This window comes from Oculina patagonica, chromosome 1 (assembly GCF_052425735.1).
Source record: "Oculina patagonica isolate OP01 chromosome 1, crgOcupat, whole genome shotgun sequence".
Taxonomy (NCBI): Eukaryota; Metazoa; Cnidaria; class Anthozoa; order Scleractinia; family Oculinidae; genus Oculina; species Oculina patagonica.
The window spans coordinates 31629168-31651914 of NC_135758.1; the positions used below are offsets into that span (position 1 = coordinate 31629168).

The 22747-nt window shown below is 37.6% G+C and overlaps 1 protein-coding gene across 3 annotated transcripts in view; it reads right to left on the minus strand.

Annotated features, from left to right (window-relative positions):
• Positions 1-22747, minus strand: part of LOC144664084 (E3 ubiquitin-protein ligase rnf213-alpha-like) — a 163060-nt gene that overhangs the window by 52446 nt on the left and 87867 nt on the right. For 2 of the 3 annotated variants that reach the window (XM_078525228.1, XM_078525215.1), the window contains exons 5-13: positions 15760-16098; positions 13024-13235; positions 12604-12896; positions 11017-11267; positions 10441-10671; positions 9800-9992; positions 9303-9379; positions 8127-8433; positions 2842-2940 (exon numbers count right to left, since the gene is read on the minus strand). In XM_078525228.1, coding sequence (XP_078381354.1) covers positions 2842-2940; positions 8127-8433; positions 9303-9379; positions 9800-9992; positions 10441-10671; positions 11017-11267; positions 12604-12896; positions 13024-13235; positions 15760-16098 — 2002 coding nt within the window. The remainder of the gene's footprint in view (positions 1-2841; positions 2941-8126; positions 8434-9302; positions 9380-9799; positions 9993-10440; positions 10672-11016; positions 11268-12603; positions 12897-13023; positions 13236-15759; positions 16099-22747) is intronic. The other variant, XM_078525223.1, reaches the window with a different exon arrangement.

The window sequence follows — 22747 nt, forward strand, 5'->3', positions numbered from 1 at the left end:
TATTGTAATAATTCTTAGTAAATTTAGTCTTTTTGGAAGACGAAGAGCCACCCTGTGGAAGCTCTTCCAATAAAGCCATTATTATTATTATTATTATTATTATTATTATTATTATTATTATTATTATTATTATTATTACATATTCCACGCTTTAATGATGAGATCAGAAAAGAACAATGCATTTTAAAAAAGAAAACGTTTGTTTATGAATTTCAATGCAATTTACTGTTGTACAAAATGTTTTACTTTAAATTTTGTTATCATAAGCCATAAAAATCTCGATGATTTGGTAAGTGCAGAATGCAATATGGAACAATTGAAAGTATGATGTTTTATATATGTTCGTGTTTATTTGCTTTATTTTACTTTCGGAAAAACTGTTCACAGGCTTCTTGTATTCTTTCCCAGGTGTTCCTTACGCTAATCTTTGCAAACGTAACACGACACTTTTGTTCGTTTGTAACAAAATACTTTTGTCTTCCTTGAAAATGCGATAACATGAAACTTTTGTTTTTTGTTTGTTTTACGGCGGCATCGATGACATTTGTTTAATTTAATTAAGTTACGGTTTAGACTGCACGAAAGACGATTCTCAAAAACTAAAGAAACAAATCTAATCAAAAAACTTTTTTTTCGACAGGTTTTTTAAAACGCAGTACAGCTAGGATATTTGTTTCCTGGTTATCGGGTGTTCACGCCGAAAATCCCGGTGCAAGTTTTTGCATACCTAATTACGAAAGCGCTGTGAAAGTCTCAAAATCTAATTTAATTAAATGCACTTTTGCGATGGTTTGGTGGGCAGTCGTGTGATAAACCTCTAACGCGCTAAGGCGCTATGGTGTAAACTTTTAATCACCAATTAATTAATTAGTATCAATTAATTAATTATCTCTGTGAAGGGGGAGGGGATGGAGAGCACCTGACCGTACCCCTAGATAAAACCTGGAGCACATCTACGTTACTTTCATATGAAGATCTCAAACGTATATATTTGTTTCAGAAAACCCTTTGCTTTCCTTGTGGTACTACTCAACGTAATTTACACCAAACGCATGCGCAGATTAGTCTACGTTGTTTTCTGGAACTGTCATGAACATCGCTTGTATTGCGTGTTTGCGGTAGGCTTCCTGCAGACTTCTTGGCGCCAAGTAAAAACCGCAAATTAATTAAATTAGATTTTGGGACTTTCACAGCGCTTTCGTAATTAGGTATGCAAAAACTTGCACCGGGATTTTAGGCGTGAACACCTGATAACCAGGAAACAAATATCCTAGCTGTACTGCGTTTTAAAAAACCTGTCGAAAAAAATGTTTTTTGATTAGATTTGTTTCTTTAGTTTTTGAGAATCGTGTCTTTCGTGCAGTCTAAACCGTAACTTAATTAAATTAAACAAATGTCATCGATGCCGCCGTAAAACAAACAAAAAACAAAAGTTTCATGTTATCGCATTTTCCAGGAAGACAAAAGTATTTTGTTACAAACGAACAAAAGTGTCGTGTTACGTTTGCAAAGATTAGCGTAAGGAACACCTGGGAAAGAATACAAGTAGCCTGTGAACAGTTTTTCCGAAAGTAAAATAAAGCAAATAAACACGAACATATATAAAACATCATACTTTCAATTGTTCCATATTGCATTCTGCACTTACCAAATCATCGAAATTTTTTGTTTCACGGCGACATCGATGGCATTTGTCTTCCTTTCAATAATAAAGCCAATTATTTCACTTTAATTTAATTAAGTTGCAGATAAAACTGCACGAAAGCCGTTTCTCAAAAAGTAAAGAGCAAATCTAGACAAAAAAACATTTCTTTCGAAAGGTTTTTAAAACGCAGTAAAGCTAGGATATTTGTTTCCTGGTTATCAGGAGTTTCACGCCGAAAATCCCGGTGCAAGTTTTTGCATTCCTAATTACAAAAGCGCTGTGAAAGTCTCAAAATCTAACTTAATTAATTTGCGGTTTTCACTTGGCGCCACGAAGTCTGCAGGAATCCTACAACAAACACGCAATACAAGCGATGTTCATGAGAGTTCCAGCAAAAAAACGTAGACTAAACTGCGCATGCGTTTGGCGTAAAGTACGTTGTCCTAGAACGTCGAGTAGTACCACAAGGAGAGCAAAGGGTTTTCTGAAACAAATATATACCTTTGAGATCATCATATGAAAGTAACGTAGATGTGCCCCAGGTTTTACCTAGAGGTACGGTCAGGTGCTCCCCACCCCCACCCCCTCCACAAGGAATAATTAATTAATTGATATTAATTAATTAATTGACTATTAAAGTTTACACCATAGCGCTTTAGGGGTTTAGGGGTTTAGGGGTTTAGGGGTTTAGCGGACGACAGCCCCAACAAACCATCACAATAGTGCATTCTGCACTAAAAAATGCGAATGAGAAGTTATCTCTAACCCAGGGAAAAAAGAATTCCAATTCCAGTTTCTAAATAGTTCCCACATTTTTCTTTCTTTTATAAGTCAAAGAAACAGGGATATCTATTTTTCAGAGCCCATTTATTACATGTTCCTTATGAGTAAACTGTTTGTTTGCAGTGTCCGTGCAACACATGTACACTTCAAATCATGCATGCATGCATGTGTCAGTCATTGCATTCCGTGCATACGCTTTAAATAAAATGCATAATGATGCGCCTAAGGTGAACCCGGTGACCTTTAATCACAAACAAGTCAAATATTAAAATTGACAGTATTTGTAAAAAAATGTTAAAGGAAACATGATTTTGAGACTAAGTGATTTGATGTGAAATAGCTAAAAACCCTACTTTAAGAGAATGCTAGAGATTTGACAAAAATAATCCCAAAACAAATAATTGTCTCCTTGCCTCTTCCAAACGCATTTTAAATGCCTCTGACACATGGTTTCTCCAAATATCTGCACATTCCTTGTTTGTCCAGTCAATGTTCAGCAATTTTGTCCAAATCTAGAATAATACATTGAAGTTATATGATGTAAAAGTCATCGACTCCAAGTTAAAAATGTCACTGATAAGTATCTGATAAGCTATAATAAACCACATTCACTGCCTTAACTGCTTTCTAATAATAATAATAATAATAATAATAATAATAATAATAATAATAATAATAATAATAATAATAATAATAACTTCACTTAATGAGGGTAACACTTAACAGTTGAAAACTGAAAAACCTGTGGCCCTCCCTAGAATAAAAATTAAAAATACTTCAAATATATTATCAATAAAAAAAGAAAAACAGATAAAGTAGATTAAAACTAAATAAAAATACAACAATAATTTGGGTATGACAGTATAAAAATTTAAAAATTATGAAATAGGAAAGCTATCTAAGTCGGCACAACCTTCCTTAATATAATTACTATAATTATGTTTAAAGGCCTTAATGCTAGTTCTATAGATCTAATATCTATAGGTAAAGAGTTCCAACATTTTATGGCTGAAACAAGAAATGTTCTTCCACCTTCCGTTTCACGGTTATACCTACGACAGCGTAAAGTAATATTGCCATAGCACGAGGTTCTGGTCGACATGTCATTTACACTTACTAGTCTGTTCCCTAAATACTCTGGGCATTGTCCATTTAGGCATTTGTAAATTAAGCATACCTTATTATAGGAAATTAACGCTTCATGAAATTAACGCGAAATTCAAAAATTCGCGTTAATTTAAGTCGTGTTAATTTTTGTTAACGTTAATTTCCGGGCCATTAATTAAGAGGAGCGTTAATTTCCATGACCTTAATTTCCATTATTTTGGCCCCAATTTCTCGATACAGTCCAGCCGTTCTTGACTCCTAGGAAAAGGCATTATTTCATCAGGGTGAGAATCTGCCGTTAGCACTGAAATTGTGAAGAACGCTCGAGCGGTCAGATTCCTTCGCTTAACCTCTACATTCCAGATTATACGCCTAGTGTTGAAAAAAGCTTGTTCCTGTTGTCTCAACAAGATTTGTTTTCTTTGTGTTCGTCGCGTTAATTTCCTTTATTTTGAAATGTTACCCCCTCTTTCGCGTTAATTTCCTTTATTGGGAAGTAATTTTTCCTTCAATTTGCGTTAATTTAAGTCGCATTAATTTCAAATACCTTAAATAACACAAGCGTTAATTTCCTATAATAAGGTAGCTTATTAACAATAATTTCATCATAAAAGGGCAACCAGTCTAGTCTCTTAAATAAACTTACAGTACGTTCATCTCTTGTTTTAACGCCTAGAATAACACGGGCAGCCCTTTTCTGGAGACGAAAAATTCTTCTTATGTTACTTTTAGATGTTGAACTCCAGAATGCTCCGCCGTACAGAAATATAGGCTTAATACTTGCATTGTAGAAGAGTATGCGCTCGTTTAGAGGAAGATATTGTCTGATTGACCTAAGAACACCTAAACGCTTTGCTAGTTTCTTACGTACTATTTCAAAAACGAGTGCGAGTGTTTCATCACGATTTCCAAACACGAGAAAACAGATGAAAGCACGAGGCCGCTTCGGCCGAGTGCTTTCATCTGTTTTCGAGTGTTTGGAAATCGTGATGAAACACGATGCACGAGTTTTTGAAATGACTTCTCTAAAGAAACAATACAAAATTATGCAGTGTCGTATTTTTTCCCATTTTTCTTTAAAATGCCTTGTATGTGTGATTTGTTGTATTCAGTCGGCATTCATTGTATTTGTGAGCTTTTGTTTTTAATTATCCAATAGTTTCGCGTTGCACCAAATTTGTATTCTAAAAGCGTTGTGAACTTGAAGGGATTTACATATTGTTTTTGCCATGGCCGAAGGAAGGTTTCGCTCCCCGAAAACAATCGAGGAAGAAGAACTTTGCGTAGAGAGAGCAGTACCGAAGTCTACCAGATATAAAAATAAGTGGGCAATAGGGATTTTTGAGGATTGGCAACGAGCTCGAGTGCGAAGTGTCAATGTTCCAATACTCGAGGTTGGTGGAGTTTTTAAAGAGTATGAATTGCACAGTAAGTGCGACAATTAGTGTCGATTCCAGCAGTGAGTCCGTGTCACGGAAGGTAGAAAAAGTTTCTCAGAATGTGGATATGGATACTATGCCAGTCTGTTTTGGCGACTTTAAGAAATGTACTGTAAACTTTAATTTCAAATGACTTAGGCTTGTCAGTTTGTAATTTGAAATGTTTTTCCTGGTCATTGTTTATTAAAAATTAATGATTCATGTAAAGCTGTGTTTGAGTAATATATGAATATGCAGATTAAGAACAATTTTTTCACTAGTGATGAAAACGTGATGAAACACTAGTGATGAAAACGTGATGAAACACTAGTGATTTTCAACTGGTGTTTCATTAAGTTTCCAACTCATCCACCTGACCCGAATGGGGCGCTCTGGTTGGCTTATAACGTCATGAATTATTAATGAGTTTGAGAAGTAAGTGTTCAACATGTTCATTAAAACTAAGGTCTTGATCAACATGGACTCCAAGAAGATTGTGGCTTGTGGTATTGTCTAAGGCTTCCCCGGTGCTAGTACAGACTATCATCTCGTCGACACCGGTACTACCAATCTTAGTGCGTAGCCTATAGTCCCAGTTACAAACATAGACTTCGTCTTCTCGATCTTTTGTTCGAAACGGTTATTTCTAGCCCAGTTCTCAAGCTCACGGGTGCTCTCACAGAGCCTGGAACATTAACCAGAAGTATCAGTGTATGGAAAGGACGAGCTCATAGTTGTATCATCCACAAAGATGTCGACTGTGGTTGGTTGTGACACTCCTTCGGAAAGATCGTTTATGAATACCAGGAAGAGTAGTGGAGAGAGTACGGATCCTGTGGTACACCATGCGTGAGAGCCTGGGACAAAGACTGTGCACTGCTGCGGATGACCGTGCGCTGCCTGCGATTTTGAAGGAACGATTAGGGCCAGGCTGCATTCATCCAGACCATAGATACGCAGCTTTTCAATCAGGATGTCGTGGTTAACCAGATCGAAAGCCTTTTGAAAGTCAGCCAGAACCTTTACCTTAACAGCAGTTCATCTAGCAGGCCTCCAGAATGGCGTTGCTGACTCCCTTTCTCGTTTTCAGATGGAACGTTTCAGGGAGCTGGCACCAGAAGCCTCGCCTACTGGCTACCCCATCCCGGAATATCTGACTCGTATTTAACCAGTAAAGTCTCCACCTACCTATGGGGCTCCCTGGCACCTTCCACTAGAAGAACTTATGCATCTGGAGAAAAACAATTTATCCTGTTCTGTTTGAAATATGGTCTCGTAACACCTGCCACCCCTCTCCTCCCCGCTAAGGAGGTCACTTTAATTTATTTTGTTTCCCACTTAGCTGAATACGTTAGATTTCACACCATTAAAGTTTACCTAGCAGCGATACAAAATTTACATGTAGAGTTCAACTGCAACCTCAACTTTGCCGACATGCCTCACCTCCAAAACACCCTTCGTGGGATCAAACGTACCCTAGGGCTATCCAGACGCAACCATCTGCCCATTACCCTTTTTATCCTCGAAAGGATTTTCACACTCCTCTCCCCCATTCGTTCCCTCAATATCGATACAGTTATGCTCTGGGCCGCTTTTTCTTTAGCCTTCTTCGGCTTTTTGAGGTGCAGTGAACTCACATGTAACGTGCACCTCACCCGTGAGGACATTGCCTTCTTCCCGAACATCACCAGTCTGTAACACATCACAGTCTGCATCAAGAAGTCCAAGACAGACCCTTTCAGGCAATCTTCAACTATCACCATCGCCAGTTCACAATCTAAAGTCTGTGCAGTGGCTGCCACAAGAGATTTCCTTCTACAAACACCTGACTCCTACCCCAGCCCTGCAGAGCCCCATGTTCCACTCTCAGGACGTACCTTGGCCTCTAACCTACACACTCTACTTGATTTGTGCAGCCTCCAATCCAAAAATTACAACACCCACAGTTTCAGAATTGGGGCAGCCACGACAGCAGCTGCTGCCGGCCTACCTTCGTGGCTCGTCAAGATTCTTGACCGCTGGCGCTCCAACTCCTATGAAAGGTACATTCACCTCCCTCAAGCTACTATACTGCAAGTACCATCTACTATGGCTGCCTACCACCGAAACACTGCAGTTTTTTCACCTTTATTAAACAGAAATTGGACCATGCTGGTCTGTCTATCTGCCTGGACAGTAGTCTAAAACCGATACCTTAATTTTTGTTAATAATGATAGTTTTTTGTTAGCATATCTACCAGTTCAGAGTTAGCATATCTACCAGTTCAGTGAGTGGCAACTACACGCAAGGAATCCTGTCTGAGGCTTCTAACAGTATGCTACTTCGCACCATCCTGGGTGGGGTAACCGTTCACTTCCCTAATTATACAGCTCTCTTAGCAGCCTCAGTGTGGGAGGATTCTGTTTCAAAATTATGGGGATAAGTGTTGCTGGCAACAACCCTTCAGTCCCACACTGAAGCGATGCCTGGGTTGCCTTAGCTTGGGTGAGAAACGGTGGGCACATCCACTTCCCCTCGCTACCATCCCTCCAGGAGCTTGGCATAGGTACACGCCACCCTGCCTCTGTGCCCCGTGACACCCATCTCACGGTCTTATATGCCACTCGCTGACACTAGCCCTGAGTACTGGCCTCGCGCATGGCAGGCAGGTCTCGGGTCCAGGACAACACTTATCTCCCCTACCTTTCTCCCACATAAACGGTGTCCTTTCTATTGTGCGTGACATTAATGCAGTTGTCATCGAGATTGAACAGCATAGGGTCGATGATGTTGATTAGAGCTGTCTCCGTTGAGTGGTGTTTCCTGAAGGCCGATTGCAGTTGATATAGAAGGTTGTTATCCCTGAGAAAGGCATACAACTAGTTGAAGTGCCATTAGGGAGCAAGCAAGCAAGGATGGACGGACGGACGGACGGACGGACGGACGGACAGACGGACGGACGGACAGAAGGAAGGAAGGAAGGAAGGAAGGAAGGAAGGAAGGGAGAGAGGGAGGGAGGAAGGAAAGGAGGAAGGAACGTAACATAATAATTGAGGCACTTGCGTTTATTCGTTTGCATTAACGTAAGTACCTTATTGTAATATTCGCTTTATTTAATATGTAGCTGAAGTCTCTGAGTTTCAAAATCGACAGCTAAACAAAAGAAGAAATACAAATACAAATATAATGTTACCTCCAGCTCTTTCGCTGTTTCAGCTGTAGTGTAGCATGGAATCTTACTGGATATCAAAAATGTTCTCTTCAATGACTTCTTTACAATTTCAAAACTCTCCACCACTATCTTCTTTATCCGTTTTCCTTCTTGATCAAGCACAGCTGTTTTTGCAAGCACTGAGACCCAAGCCCCAATGCTATGCAGGCAGTCGCACAGCAGTTTAAAATTGCAATCAGAAGAAATAGCCTTTAGAATATCCAGGCAAGAGCTGACACAAAGAACTGCTTCTTGGGTGTAAGCATTTTGATCCTCGGCAGATGAAAATCTAAATGTATTGGTAAGAATAAAACAGGATCAGTAGAAAAATAATCATTTACAAATTCAACCTTTTTTAATTCGAACTGCATATATACAACATTTTAAGCATACGGGAAACAACCTATGACCCAAGTTAATGACTTAGCTTGCCACAAGCCTCCTGTACATGTAGCACACTGCTAAGCTTAGAGCTTCCGACCAGGCTAGGATGAGGTGGGTCATGGATTCGACTACTACTGGGGATTCCAATATTTTCTTTCTTCTCCACTTGTGACAAACTTCATACGATAGTTACTTACTAAATATATATACTTTTGAAATAAGGTGGTTTAAAAGCATTCCACAGAAATAAAAGTTCAACCAAACTCACAATTTCTTGTGGAGAGGTGTAACAATCATATGTTCCTGTGTTGGATACCAGACCAAGATGTCTGGATTTGAGCTCTGACCAGTCACTGTGTTATATATGTTCTTAACCAATAAACTATTACCAGAGCGGCTAAACTGTGCTAGAGACTGACAAAATGCTGAAAGCCAGACCTATATGCCACGACCATCATCATTACGGCTTCATAAGTTGTTCGTTTCTTGAATAATCAGTTAACTATAAGATTCCTGACCACATTCTAAAGACTACTTGCATTTTTAGATATTAAAATCATTTGTTTCCATGCTCACTTTACTTCTCACTAACTGCATGCTATTGTGACAAAACCATGCTTCCTTGGGAGTCTAGACACTACCATATTCATCTCTTTCGTTAATTAAAATAAATAGTATAGACTATTTGTTTGGTCTATATTTATAACCTACATCAAGTTTTCCAATAAATACTTACTGCTCAGTTATTAATTAGGAAACATCAGGGCAACTTACTCTTTGGCTTCAATTTCACTGGTTTGTGTCTTGCCCTGCTGCTGCATTACATTTAAGCTGGTGACAACAGCATCCATCTACACAGGAAAAAAGCAATTTGACAGAAAAGAAAGGAGTGCACGGAACGTTAGGAAACCTTTTAAAACAACAATTTTACTCCCAAGCAGCGTGTTAAATGCCCTTGTGAAATGCGACATCTTAAAATGAAAGTTTCCGTAAATTATTGTATGCATTTAAATTTGTACATACTGTTTTCCAATTCCCTTACAGTTGCACATGAAACTCAAATTAGTTATCCTTACTGGTTGCCATATAATGTAAACCACAGCTTGATTAGTATTATATTGGCTCTGAAAGAGATGCTGCAATACCCATCAGGCAAAATCATGCAGTAAAAATGGATAGGTGCAAAATAAGAGCCATACAGGCATCCCGTAAGGGTTTGAAATAGTTATGAAAAACGACTTTAAGATATGGCATAGAAAACACAAATGTACCTCTTCTTCTAGTATGAAATGCTTTTCTGATAAAACTCTGGCGAGGGTGGTGTATATCTCAACAGGTGTAAACCTTCCAGAGGAAGCAACTTTCCCAAATGCTCGGCAAGGAACTACAAGAAGAAATGTCCTTCTGAAGAGAGGGTCCAGTTCAAACAGAGGAGACAGCATGTTCATCAACACTGAAGGACAGCTGCAACAATGACAAAACAAAGGTAATTCAGTTTATTATAGCCTGACTAATTTAATTAATTAAATGTTTAGTATGTTACTTTCATGATCTACATACAGTGGAATCCCGATTTCCGAGAAACTTGATTTCTCGAACTTTCCAATAACTCAAACAAAAAGTCATTTCTCTTAGATTTGGTTCACAAAGTCAAAATCCTAATTTCTCAAACCAATTTTCCTTTCGTAGTTTCAGAAATTGGGATCCCTGTGTTTCACTTTTCTATGCCTCGTAGGGCAGAATAACAACTGATGGCTATAGTATTAGCAGCAAATATACTATTTTACTTCTTTTGTCTGAGTTCGCAACCAGAAATACATGTATGCAGTTCCCTTCAGTCTTGAAGCTGGTTTACAGACAGTGCAAATGCACGGTTATCATTTACAATAAATGTTGTCAGTGTTATACATACCTGTGCTCTGTAAAAGTCCTTTCTCTGACAGATTTTGTGTTAAATCCACTTGCTCCCCACCACGTGTCATCCTTAGCTTTAGGGGTTTCCATGAGTAGCACAGAACTGTTAAAAGGCTGTGATTCCTGGGTCAGGAAGTGAACAAGTGGTACAGCAAACAACCAGTCATGAAGATCACGGTGATCCTTGGCAACATGTCTGCAAATGGCTTGAATGGCTTCACCAAGGTTTCTATTTTACGTGTGCATGTATTAAATAGCAAATATTAATAGAAACAACATATTTATCAATGGAGATGTACAAAAGAGTGTGAATCAACTTGTCAATAGTGGATATGAGTACACTTAGCTTCTGTACATGTATAATATAACCACTCGATATTCACACAATCTCAATAGAATCAGCAGTTACTTCAGAAAGTAAGTCTGCTTGTTAAGTCTCAATCCCATTAAACAATTGTTCCATCTTTTCCTTTCCTAAACCTTCAGATTTTTTTTCTAAACAACAATGTGCAGCCTTTAATGCTTACAGTTGCATTCATATATATAATTCTAGATTGAAGGAAGAAGTACTTACTGCCACTGCTCACTAGGAAAGTGTTTGAGAAGCCTTTCAAATGAGGTACAAGTTTGCTCTTTGGGGTCTGACTTCAGAATCAACGAGAAGAAGAGCTTTGCAAAATGGTCAGGTTCAAGATACACTTTATGTGTGTAAATAATGTAAGCAATTGCTACTGATGACACCAAGGGAAGAATTATATTCTTTTCATCTTCTGTTTGAGGCAAAGCATTCTTCTCAATCCTCGTTTTAAAAAAGTCCTTCAAAACCTGAAAGGGTGAAAAAACAAAAAACGCGTCAACTCATGTGAAGAGTATATGGATACATCATTAAACTGAGTATTCAAGTTAGCATACTGTCGTGGCTGTATCAAGCAGTCATTAGAGAGACTTCCCAGGTATTTTGCTAGAATTTACATAACCTACCTTTTTTATAATCGACAATTTTATTTTGTAATCTTCATTTTACATTTCTACTAGCTAGCCAAAGTGATGTGGAATGCAGAAACTACTACAATCGTCATCTTCTTAAAAAATTCCATAAATGGCTGTCACTCAATTATTGAAATATTTTATGGTTGATAAAATTTGCAATACGTGGGACGAATGGAACTGGCAGTGACACTAGTGATGGTTTACCAATGCCACTTAAACCTTTTCATAATTAACAGTACAAACATGTCCAAACAGGAACAACAAGACCAACAGCCAACAAAATCTACTACCGTTCTACCTCACAATAAAGGTATATCAGAGGTTCTTCGCCACTACCTACGACAAGGCATATGGACCATTTTCAAATCAGACACAACTCTCAGGTCTCACTTAGTGCAACCAAAAGATACTCTAGAACCAACCAAACAAGTCAGGGTTGTTTATAATATTTCGTGTGAATGCGGCAAAGTATACATTGGGCAAACAGGGAGGTCAAAGCAAGAAAGGATAAAAGAACGAGATATATGGCTTGCTCGTACACACCTCCCAGTCTCGGCGCACAACAACAAAATCAATTACGTAATTTTCACTCATTTGAATCTTTGGATCACCATGCTGATGAATGAGATGTGATCAGATAAATGTGTCTCATAATTCCTTGTAATATTAACCTTAAAACTACAAGTTGCATTTGCTCTCTTCACTTTATATGTGGTCAGCAATATGTAAGTGGGTGACTCCAGTAAACGAATTTATTTCTTAGGAAGCCCACAACATTTATTAATTTGGTTTACTTGCAATGCATTTATCCAATACTCCGGTTACTGGCGCTTAGCTCAGGTACTTGCGAGTAGGAAATTCTGTTATTTTGTAGAATAATGCATGATAGCTACATGTATCTTTTACTATTTCTAAGCCTTGTTTACGATTGTTTGAACCCTCACAACAAAACAGCGATTTTGTAACAAGAGAATCTAGATAAAATACTTCTTGGGCCGATTTAATTCCATTTTTAGTTTAGAAAACAAGACAAGTTTGGATCACACTTCTCCAAAAGCCAGTTGATTTCAGTTCTCAACCAATGAAATCGTCTCACTGGGATTTGTGATTGGCAGGCTGAACAGTTCAGCCTCCTTATATAGGATCGTTCCGTGTTTAAGTGATGACTTACCCTGCTGAAGTTATAGAGATATGGAACATTTTCTGTAAAGCGCCCATCTTCCTCCACCTGAGTTTGCGTCATGCAGTAAGCTATGTCACTTACAACCTCTACTGCCTCCCAGGCAGTCATACTTGTCCTAGCTTCATCTGTTGTGAAACCTTCCCAACGAGGTAGCATGGCCCAAGTTGCAATGTTCCTTCCATCCACAGCATCCATGCTCTTCAAAAATGGCATCTTGTTGCGAATACTTTGGAACCAGCTGGGTGGACTAAAGATAGTGTCATCATACTGGTGCCAGACTGCTAAAAAAATAAATTGAAAAATTAATGTCATACGAATGTGAGCATTGTTTCATAAGCATTGTGTACACAGAAATAGCAGTGTGTACACCAATTAAGTATCAGCTGATAGAAAAATAACACAAAATACCTCCAGTTTGACATCTGTCCTTTGGTATTTGAAGACATCGGTTCTTCATAGCTCCCTGGCCAGCTAAATAGTCCCACAAGTACTTCTCTTTTTCTTTTGAATCCTTTCTTTTCGCCTTGAATACGATATACTTGTAGGGGACTTTGCGAGAAACATAGATACATGGTACCAGGAGATTTGCTTGAATCAGGATAAAATCATTTTCCAAGTACCTGGATCCAAACAATAAAGATCACAATATAACAGTACTGCACACAGAACGGGAGTTGCCCACCCCACTCCTACCTAATGTTTGTAACAAAGTGATCGGTAAATATCATTATTTAAAGTAAAAACTAGTTAAACAATTCACAAGGCGGTCCAAAAATTGGACAGTACAAAGTTTCATCTAAAGAACATTAAATAGATTTAGCCAAGCCTAAAAGCGGAGCTCTCCGGTTTTTTTACTTTGCCCTTTATGTAAATCCGAACTTAAGCTCTCGTTAACCTTACCATGGCATATGGCTGCCATGTTGGGGCGACGTCATCGCTAGGCGCACGCGCCCGCTAACCATGCCGCTAGCCATGATGACCATTAAAAAACAAAGGCATGGTTCTGTTAATTTTCTATGGGTATGGGGCTCTGCTCTGCGGCCCTTTGGGCCGCTTGGAGCTCCGCTAAAAATAAATTGTGACCTAGAAGTAGTATAAAGAATTTATGGTACAATCTTAAGTCTCTAAAATTATCTGTAGTGTCCACAGAGTATTAAGGATAACAAAATTATGCTACTTGTAGGTATATATAAACATCCTTCAGATCAACTCAGTCCATGTCTCATTTTTCCTTGGTAACACTAGACTCCTGCTGGGACCAGGCTTTATAAGAGTTTCCCTTTTCCAAGGGAGTGGTGAAAGAAACATTTATTCTTTTTTGAATAAATGGTATTACTTTTCTCTCTCTAAAGTTTGTAACAATTAAAAATTGAATGCAATGTTAATTGGACAGCAGTACACTGCAGAATAAAAGCACTTGCGGGAGTACATGTGGTTTCAGCTTTATTTGACACAATTAAAGGTTAGCATGTCCTGTTTCACGAGATTAAACACGTGGTAAGACTAAAAATAATAATAATAATAACAATAATAACAACACACAACAACAACAACAACAACAACAACAACAACAATGCAAAGACGCTTGCATTATGAAACTATGACAATTTAAAGAATCTAATAGCCAGGCAAAAGGCATGAACTTCCATGAGCATCCAAACCGGGCTATGAAAGAGCAGTCATTTGATTCGCACCACAAAGATATTATGCAACTCTTGTCATGATGTCTCATGATCTAAACGCTTGGAGAAAAATACACTTGCAATAGTCTTTTTGTTGAAATACACCACGTTAAAATGAAAATTTCGTTTATATGGGAAGAATTCTTAAGAAACTGCTCAATCCAGAAATGCCTAAAGGAATGTTGTTCTCTTTTACCAATGTCCATTATTTACGAAGCAAAGCAGCATGTTCGAGCAGCGTGAAGCAGGGTAAAAAGGCTTAAAATCGCCCCTTGAACTCGACTCACAATACTTTCAATGCCTTTCATTTACTATCAATAAAAATGCTCAACTGCCTTTTCTGATGTACTGTAATAATTCTCAGTTCAAAACAAAAAGCGGCTTACATGTAAATAAATAACACAAGACTCGCCGTAAAGAAGATGCTTATCAGCTATCACTTTTGTCTCAAATCCTGTTATGTTGCCTAAACTGTCGAACTTTTAAGTTTAAGAGATGGAAAAATCAAAGAAACTTAAAAGAAACTCTGTTTCAGATTTATTTTCATTCATATCAAGAGAAGAAATGTATTTAAAACCGACGAAATATCAAAAACTTGAAAGGCCTAAGATTCTGAAATGATGGAAATTGATTACTTACACAAGCGAATGTTTGAAGTCAAATTTTGACTTGATGGCTTAATTCCAAAATCGAAGCAACACTGTGCATAACCAATTTGATTTGTAAAGTCTTCAGAAGCCGTACAAAGTCCATGATCATTCAAGAAGTCTATGATCTGCAATCAAACCACATTGGAAGAGCCATGTCATCTTGTTTTTGCGGCCATCAAAGGAAAGATAAATTCTTCGCCAGCAAGGTTTTAGCACTCTGTACTTTGTACTCTGAACTTTGGTATTTGAGCCACTTCAAAATTAATTGGTGTTTTGTTTTTTTCCATTTTTTAGTCCCAAAGAAGGAATTTCCGTGTTCAGAATAAAAAACACGACCTTGGAAGGTTCTGAATTCGTCTTGCGATCCGCCATTATTTTCATGTACATTTTGAACACAAGGCAGCCAAACTTTTTCCGAGTGTTGCTGGGCATTTATGGGAAGCCATGGAAGATCGGATATATCCGTGGTCCATCGAAATATGATCGATGATTAAATGCTTGTCACAAAAATACTTCGGACATGTCAATAAACCATCGACTGCAGCGTTCGCATCCCATCGGCATTGCATCAGCTTTCAGAATTACTTACTTACTTACTTACTTACTTACAACATGCTACAAAGTAAGAAGCTGAAACCACAAAAATTGAGGTACTCTTCCGATAAAGTGACCACCTCCTTCTCTTTATTCTTCTTTGACATTATTTTCCAATTATTAGATTTAGGAACACATTAAAAAAGAAATGTTAAGAAAAATACCCCATGTACCATGCACATGGCAAATAACCACTACCATGACAGGCCTAGGCTTACCTTTCTGGGTGCACCTCTACGACATTGTCATTAAATCCTCCAAAAGCAGCTCCACCAAACCTCATGAAGATTCTGTCTCCTTGACTCTTTTCAAATTTGAAATGAGGTGCAAGTACAGCATGAAAAACAATAGTCATTTTCTTTTCTCTGGATTTGGCAAAGTACTCTTTTTCCTGCTTTTTATTTCTCTCTTGACCATCTGTATGAGAAATGTTATCTTGTTTTCCCTTCCCTTTGTCCTCAAACTGATCATGATCATTGTTATTATCATGTTGATTCTTTCCAGTGTCATCACCCTTCTGTCGTTCTGCTCCTCCAGCTCCCTCTAGCTTCCTTTGCCTGCCACAAAAAACAAATACACCATTATTTGATTACCAGGACACCATTATTTCATTGGCAGGACCCATGTTGATAGCAGTTTTTATAACTGAAATGGTCATCCTGCATAAATATGTTTATTTATTATTATTATTATTATTATTATTATTATTATTATTATTATTATTATTATTATTATTGTTGTTGTTGTAATGTATGCTCAAATTTAAGTCAGAATGTATTTTTAGCCATTGTAAATATTTTAGAAATAGAGAAATAAAATTATTTGATTATTATTAAAAATTATTATTGTTGTTGTTGTTGTTATTATTATTATTATTATTATTATTATTATTATTTTATAATAATAATAATACAACAACTTTATTTCACATAATATTTTAAAAAAGGTAACATGTGGATAAAAAGGTTCTAAAAGTAAACTATAGCGCAAAACTATTTACAACAAAAGGTTCTATAATACAGTTGTTAAAATGAAAAGCAAAATATGTTAAATAGAAAATCTCGATGATTTGGTAAGTGCAGAATGCAATATGGAACAATTGAAAGTATGATGTTTTATATATGTTCGTGTTTATTTGCTTTACTTTACTTTCGGAAAAACTGTTCACAGGCTACTTGTATTCTTTCCTAGGTGTTCCTTACGTTAATCTTTGCAAACGTAACACGACACTTTTGTTCGTTTTTAACAAAATACTTTTGTTTTCCTTTGAAAATGCCGTAACATGAAACTCTTGTTTTTTGTTTGTTTTACGGCGACATCGATGACATTTGTTTAATTTAATTAAGTTACGGTTTAAACTGCACGAAAGACGATTCTCAAAACTAAAGAACAAATCTAATAAAAAAACATCTTTTTCGAAAGGGTTTTTAAAACGCAGTACAGCTACAATCCCCGTCAATACCCTTGGGAAGGTCGTCAAGTTTTCGCTCCCCTCCCCCCTCATTCAATGTTGAAGTCTACCTACAGACCTCAATCACAGCATATTGTCTATCATAATGTTCAGAAATACTTCAACATTGATATGGGGGAGAGGGGGGGCCAAACATCTTGTGTAGCTACCTAGAGACTACATTCATGTCGAAGTTTTTGAAATTGCGGTGTATATGTGCAACCTTCCCAAGAGGTTATGTCTGGGATTGTATGTGAAATGACTGGGCGTTGTAGTACATCGTGGGGTCTTTACGGAGTGAATTGAAAGTGTTACATGCCATCTTAATGGATGAAATTTTCAGACGATGTTGTGTATTAGCAGGCACTTTCTCCAAAGTAAACATAATTAATTTTTCATTAAATAACATTGGAGTTGGACGAGTTGATTGACGGTTGGAAATTATTGTTGTGTTCACAACATTGGAATTAAGAGATGTTAAATGTGAGATGGAAATTCATACGGTTTTGGCGACCAATTCCACCAGCTGAGCAGTTAAACTTGGTACCGTGTGGACACTGCTTTGCTCGCTTAGTTTTGGACAACGTCGAATAATAAATGTTATCTCTTATTGTCAGCTGTCAACACCTTGTTAACAAGTTGTGTATCGCAGACAACAGTACTCCGGGAAAATACAACAGTACTCCATTAATGTTTCCGAAATTACAGCGCTCCGAGTTGATTTAACAGGAAAGTACGCGGACATGGTTAATGTTTATAAAGAAATGTTTCGTTGGCATGAAACTTGAAGTACATGTTGCTTTATGAAGGGGAAAACACACAGTACTCCATCAAAACAAGGTAATGAAATGTTATCATTCTCATTATCTTTTAAACTCGAGTTTTCAATGGAGTACTGTTCAAAATCACTCAAAAACGTAACTTCAAGATAAAAGCTTCGTCTCACTTGCTTGGAGTTTCACTGCCTAACTTATATTTAAGAAAAGTTGCATTAAATATCTTAAAATAGCGTTCTTTGGCGCGATTTTCTCATGGAGAACTGTGGAGTACTGTGAGACGAAATGTTTACAGTGTAATTAAGTTTACTATTCCTCGCCTGCGAGAAGTCACGGAAACTGTTCACAACGTTCGCATACGGTAAATAATAATGTCACTTAGAAACAACTATGACATTGTCTCTAGTGTTCTTTAAAGAGCGCAATAAAACTGAACTAACCATACCAAATCCCAAAAACGAATAATTCCACCCTTCTACTCCGAAGATGTTTATGTTAATTCTCCTTACTGGCTGTATGCATTTCTTTCAATGTTAGTTCGGAGAAATGAGACATGAAGAGAACAGTTTCAGTATTTTCAGTATTTTACGTCGGTTTTTGAGTTAACCAAATAAGTTACACACTCCATACAGGTAAATGTTTATAAACATCAGAACATGTCACGCAATAACAACACCGTTTTTAAACCGTCTTTCACCTAATCGGAAGTTTTTATTGCTTCAGCTTACAACTTGACCAAAAGAAAGAATATACTATATCCCTTGACCACACCAAACTTCAGCTTTATAGCGTACATAGTTTTTGGGTTATGGAATATTTTATGCTCTATGCCCGACTCAGACAATCCCCGTCAATACCCTTGGGAAGGTCGTCAAGTTTTCGCTCCCCTCCCCCCTCATTCAATGTTGAAGTCTACCTACAGACCTCAATCACAGCATATTGTCTATCATAATGTTCAGAAATACTTCAACATTGATATGGGGGAGAGGGGGGCCAAACATCTTGTGTAGCTACCTAGAGACTACATTCATGTCGAAGTTTTTGAAATTGCGGTGTATATGTGCAACCTTCCCAAGAGGTTATGTCTGGGATTGTAGGATATTTGTTTCCTGGTTATCAGGTGTTCACGCCGAAAATCCCGGTGCAAGTTTTTGCATACATAATTACGATTTACGAAAGCGCTGTGAACACGTCACACGCTCACTCAAGCATGAAGCCGAGAAGCACGTAGTGTGAAGATTTCTTTCAAGAAATGTCGGAACCGTCACGAAAGCATGTTCAAACACTAAAGCGGCAGAGGTTTTACAAAATAAAACGGAGGTTAGTTCAACCGATAGAGAACAAATAAAAGGAAAGGAAGTGACGGATGTAACATGATATTGTTGTTTTTTTCTCGCAGATCGCTGTGATGCCTTTTAAGTCTAATTAAATTAACGCCACGGATTCTACAGGAATTCAACCGCATTGAAAAGCACACCACGTTAGGCTTTAATACAAAATTTCTAAACACGTCACTGTTATTTTAATTTTCGATAGCTTGAATTTCAGTTTGTTATTGAAACAGCAAACGAGATACTTTTGTTTTTGTCAAAAACATGTAACATACTTTTGTTTTTGTCGAAAACGGATGTAACATGATGTCTATGGTAACGTGATTTATTTTCTGCAAAGAAGGCGACATTGATTATAACACAGATGTTATCAGGTTATCAATTAATTATGAGATGCTAGATCACCTTTTCTAAGAAAACAGCATTGCCATATCAAGAATTATTTCACATGATCTGCTATGACGCCTTACTGTCTAATTCAATTAATTTGTGGTTTTAACTTGGGGCCACGGAGTCTACACGAATCCTTCTGCAGAAGAAAAACGCAATGTTCGTGATGAAGACTGATCTGCGCATGCGTTTAGCACAAAGTATTTTTTTCCAGAAAGAATTGTACCACAAGGAGAGCATAGTGCTTTCTGAAACAAATATATACCTTGAGTTCTTCAATTGTAAGTATCGTAATGGACTCCCCGATTTACCAAGGGCACACGGTCAGGTGCTCTCCATCCCCTCCCCCCTTTACAGAAATAATTAATTAATTGATATTAATTAATTAATTGGTGATAAAAAGTTTACACCGCGTTAGCGGTTTAGTGGCTTAGTGGTTTAGTGGTTTAGTGGTTTAGGGGTTTAGCAAACGCCAACCCACCAAACCATCACAATAGTGCATTCTGCACTAAAAATGAATAAAAGCTGAGAAGCGTTTAAAATTGGAATGAGCGATTTAAAATGCAAAGGAAACTAATGGTTACATTGTGCGTTTGACGTAATCTGGCGTACGCGAGTAGCAATCAAAAACAACAGGAAAACAGGAACAACAGGAAAACTATTTATTATTATTATTATTATTATTATTATTATTATTATTATTATTATTATTATTATTATTATTATTATTATTATTATTATTATGTTCTAACGCAATGTTTGCTTAAAGTCCTTAGGGCCGAGACCAAACCATGGTCCTGGGGCACTAAAGGGTAGCCAGTTTTTAGCTTGATAACTCCCTCCTCAAAATATGTGCTGTACCCAGCAAGGTTATCTTTTGTAGTTGGCTGATGCTTATTTGGCCGGGGATTCTTCCAAGATAACTTTATAGTCCCTTTTTGATAGCTCCAAGTGCTCCAATGATAACTGGTATCGTTTCCGTTCTCATGCCCCACATTCGGCTTGTTTTGATTTCCAAGTCCTTATATTTGGATAGTCTTTCAGTGACTTTCACAGATGTGTTTCTGTCTGATGGTACTGCCATGTCAATAAATTTACAGGTTTTCGTTTTGTGGTCTTTAATCACTATATCGGGTCTGTTGGCTGTTATTTTCCTGTCTGTGTGTATGGGCATGTCCCATAATATCGTGACATCCTCATTTTCTGTATTATTATTATTATTATTATTATTATTATTATTATTATTATTACATATACATTTTTAATATTTTCTATAACATCAAAAGATTAATATACCTCCTTTTTACAACTGTACATGTTTTACAGAATACATAACAGGACTATAAGTCTGTAAGTCCGTCAGCTTTTTGATGGGAATAACTGCTGACTGCCACGTTGTCAAAACTCTTCTTTAGTGGAAGAAGAAGGACTGAGCCCGGCTCAAAACATGTGGAACATTGAATTTTTTTCGAAAGCACTTAACACTCAATTAGTGAGAACTTTGTTTTTATTTTTTGTACTCTTACAAGTGCCATGCAGTACACGGAATTTTTTTTTCTTTTTACCATGATGTCAGAACGTATACGACATTGCAGGCTCGTTTTCCCATGTCCTTTACTCATGCATGGTTGACCAAACAAAGAAAATGGCGTCTGTTGTAGGCTCTTTCGAGGCAATGTTTTTTCTCCGTTAACGATTAAAACACATCTTTTGAAGTCTAGAATTGAAGGAAATGAATCTGGAGAATACTCAACGGCAGAATTAAGTGGACATCGAGGTCTTTAAGTCTTTGTTTCCGGGTTTTTTGTCAAGGAAGAAATTCACAAGACACAGCACTAAATTTAACCCAAACTACGAACTGGAATGGAGTTCTCAGGACTTGCGCGCTCAGCTAAATGCAATAATTGCACTAGACACTTAGAAAAAGAAAATAAGAAAAAAGGAAATGTTAAAAAATAAATAAATAAACGGAAGGTGGTGGATTTGAACCCGGAGTCCCACACATCACGAGCAACTATGCTAACCACTAGGCCACCGGTTAACTTGAATCAGATATTCTTCAATTTTAAGTAAAGATTGTGTTTCCCATAGAAATAAAAAGAGCTGTTAACAGTAAACAGGCTTACTAGGGTGCATTGAAGGTTAACCAAAATGAAGACCCACGAAACGTATTTTTAAACGTTTTTTGACATACTTTCAATGTTTGTAAGGTTTTTGTGGAAATCGCAACAATAAAACACTGGTAAATACTGTCTTGTCAAAATTGCGAAGTTTAGTACCTGCGAAATTAAGTACCAATAAGGTACTCTCCAATAAACCTAAACATACAACTTCTCTCTCATCATTGTTCAAAGAACAATAAAGATCAACACACGACGATAACTTATCGGGACATAAAAGGTCTTAACAAAGAGCAATTTGTTTCATCGCTGCAAGAGGCCATTCACATTCCCCCTGGGAATGCGCCTTTGTGTTCGAGGATACTAATGATGTGGTCGACGCCTGGTATAACATATTTAATGACATTATTGATGAACACCTCCCTCTGAAACAAAAGAGAGTAAAGCGCAAAGTTCAGCCAAAATGGTTCAACACTGAAATCCTGAAAGGGATAAAGGCTCGGGACAAGCTTCTCAACAAAGCTAGAAAAAGCAAAACGGAAAGGGATTGGAATGCATTTAAGCGAATGAAAAACACAGTGACTCAACTTATCAGGAGTACAAAACAATCTTACTCCAAGGATAAAGTCACCGAAAACAGGAACAACTCTAGGAAACTTTGGAATCTAATCAAGTGTCTATCGAATAAAGGAAATTGTAGAAAACGAGACAAATATCATGGATAAGCAAAGCATTGCTGAGATACTTAACTCCTTTTTTGTTGATCAACCGAAAAACTTGGTTGCCGCACTTGGGCTTAGCTCGCTGACTGACCCCTCAACGATGACCTCTACCAGACAGGGCATCAGCGCATTTGACCTCCCGAATATAACACAGAAGAGGGTTGTAGAGTTACTGTTATCAATTTCAACCCATAAGGCCACCGGAGACGACGGCATCAGCGCCAAAATACTCAGAATTGCTGCTCCAGCAATTGCACCATTGCTGAGGAAGTTGCTGAACCACTGCTTGTCTACACAGACGTTTCCTACTACCTGGAAGATCGCAAAAGTTACCCCTGTTTTTAAAGGCAACGGCAGCAGAAATGACAAGAACAACTATAGACCGATTTCTGTGCTCCCCATTCTCTCGAAAGTGCT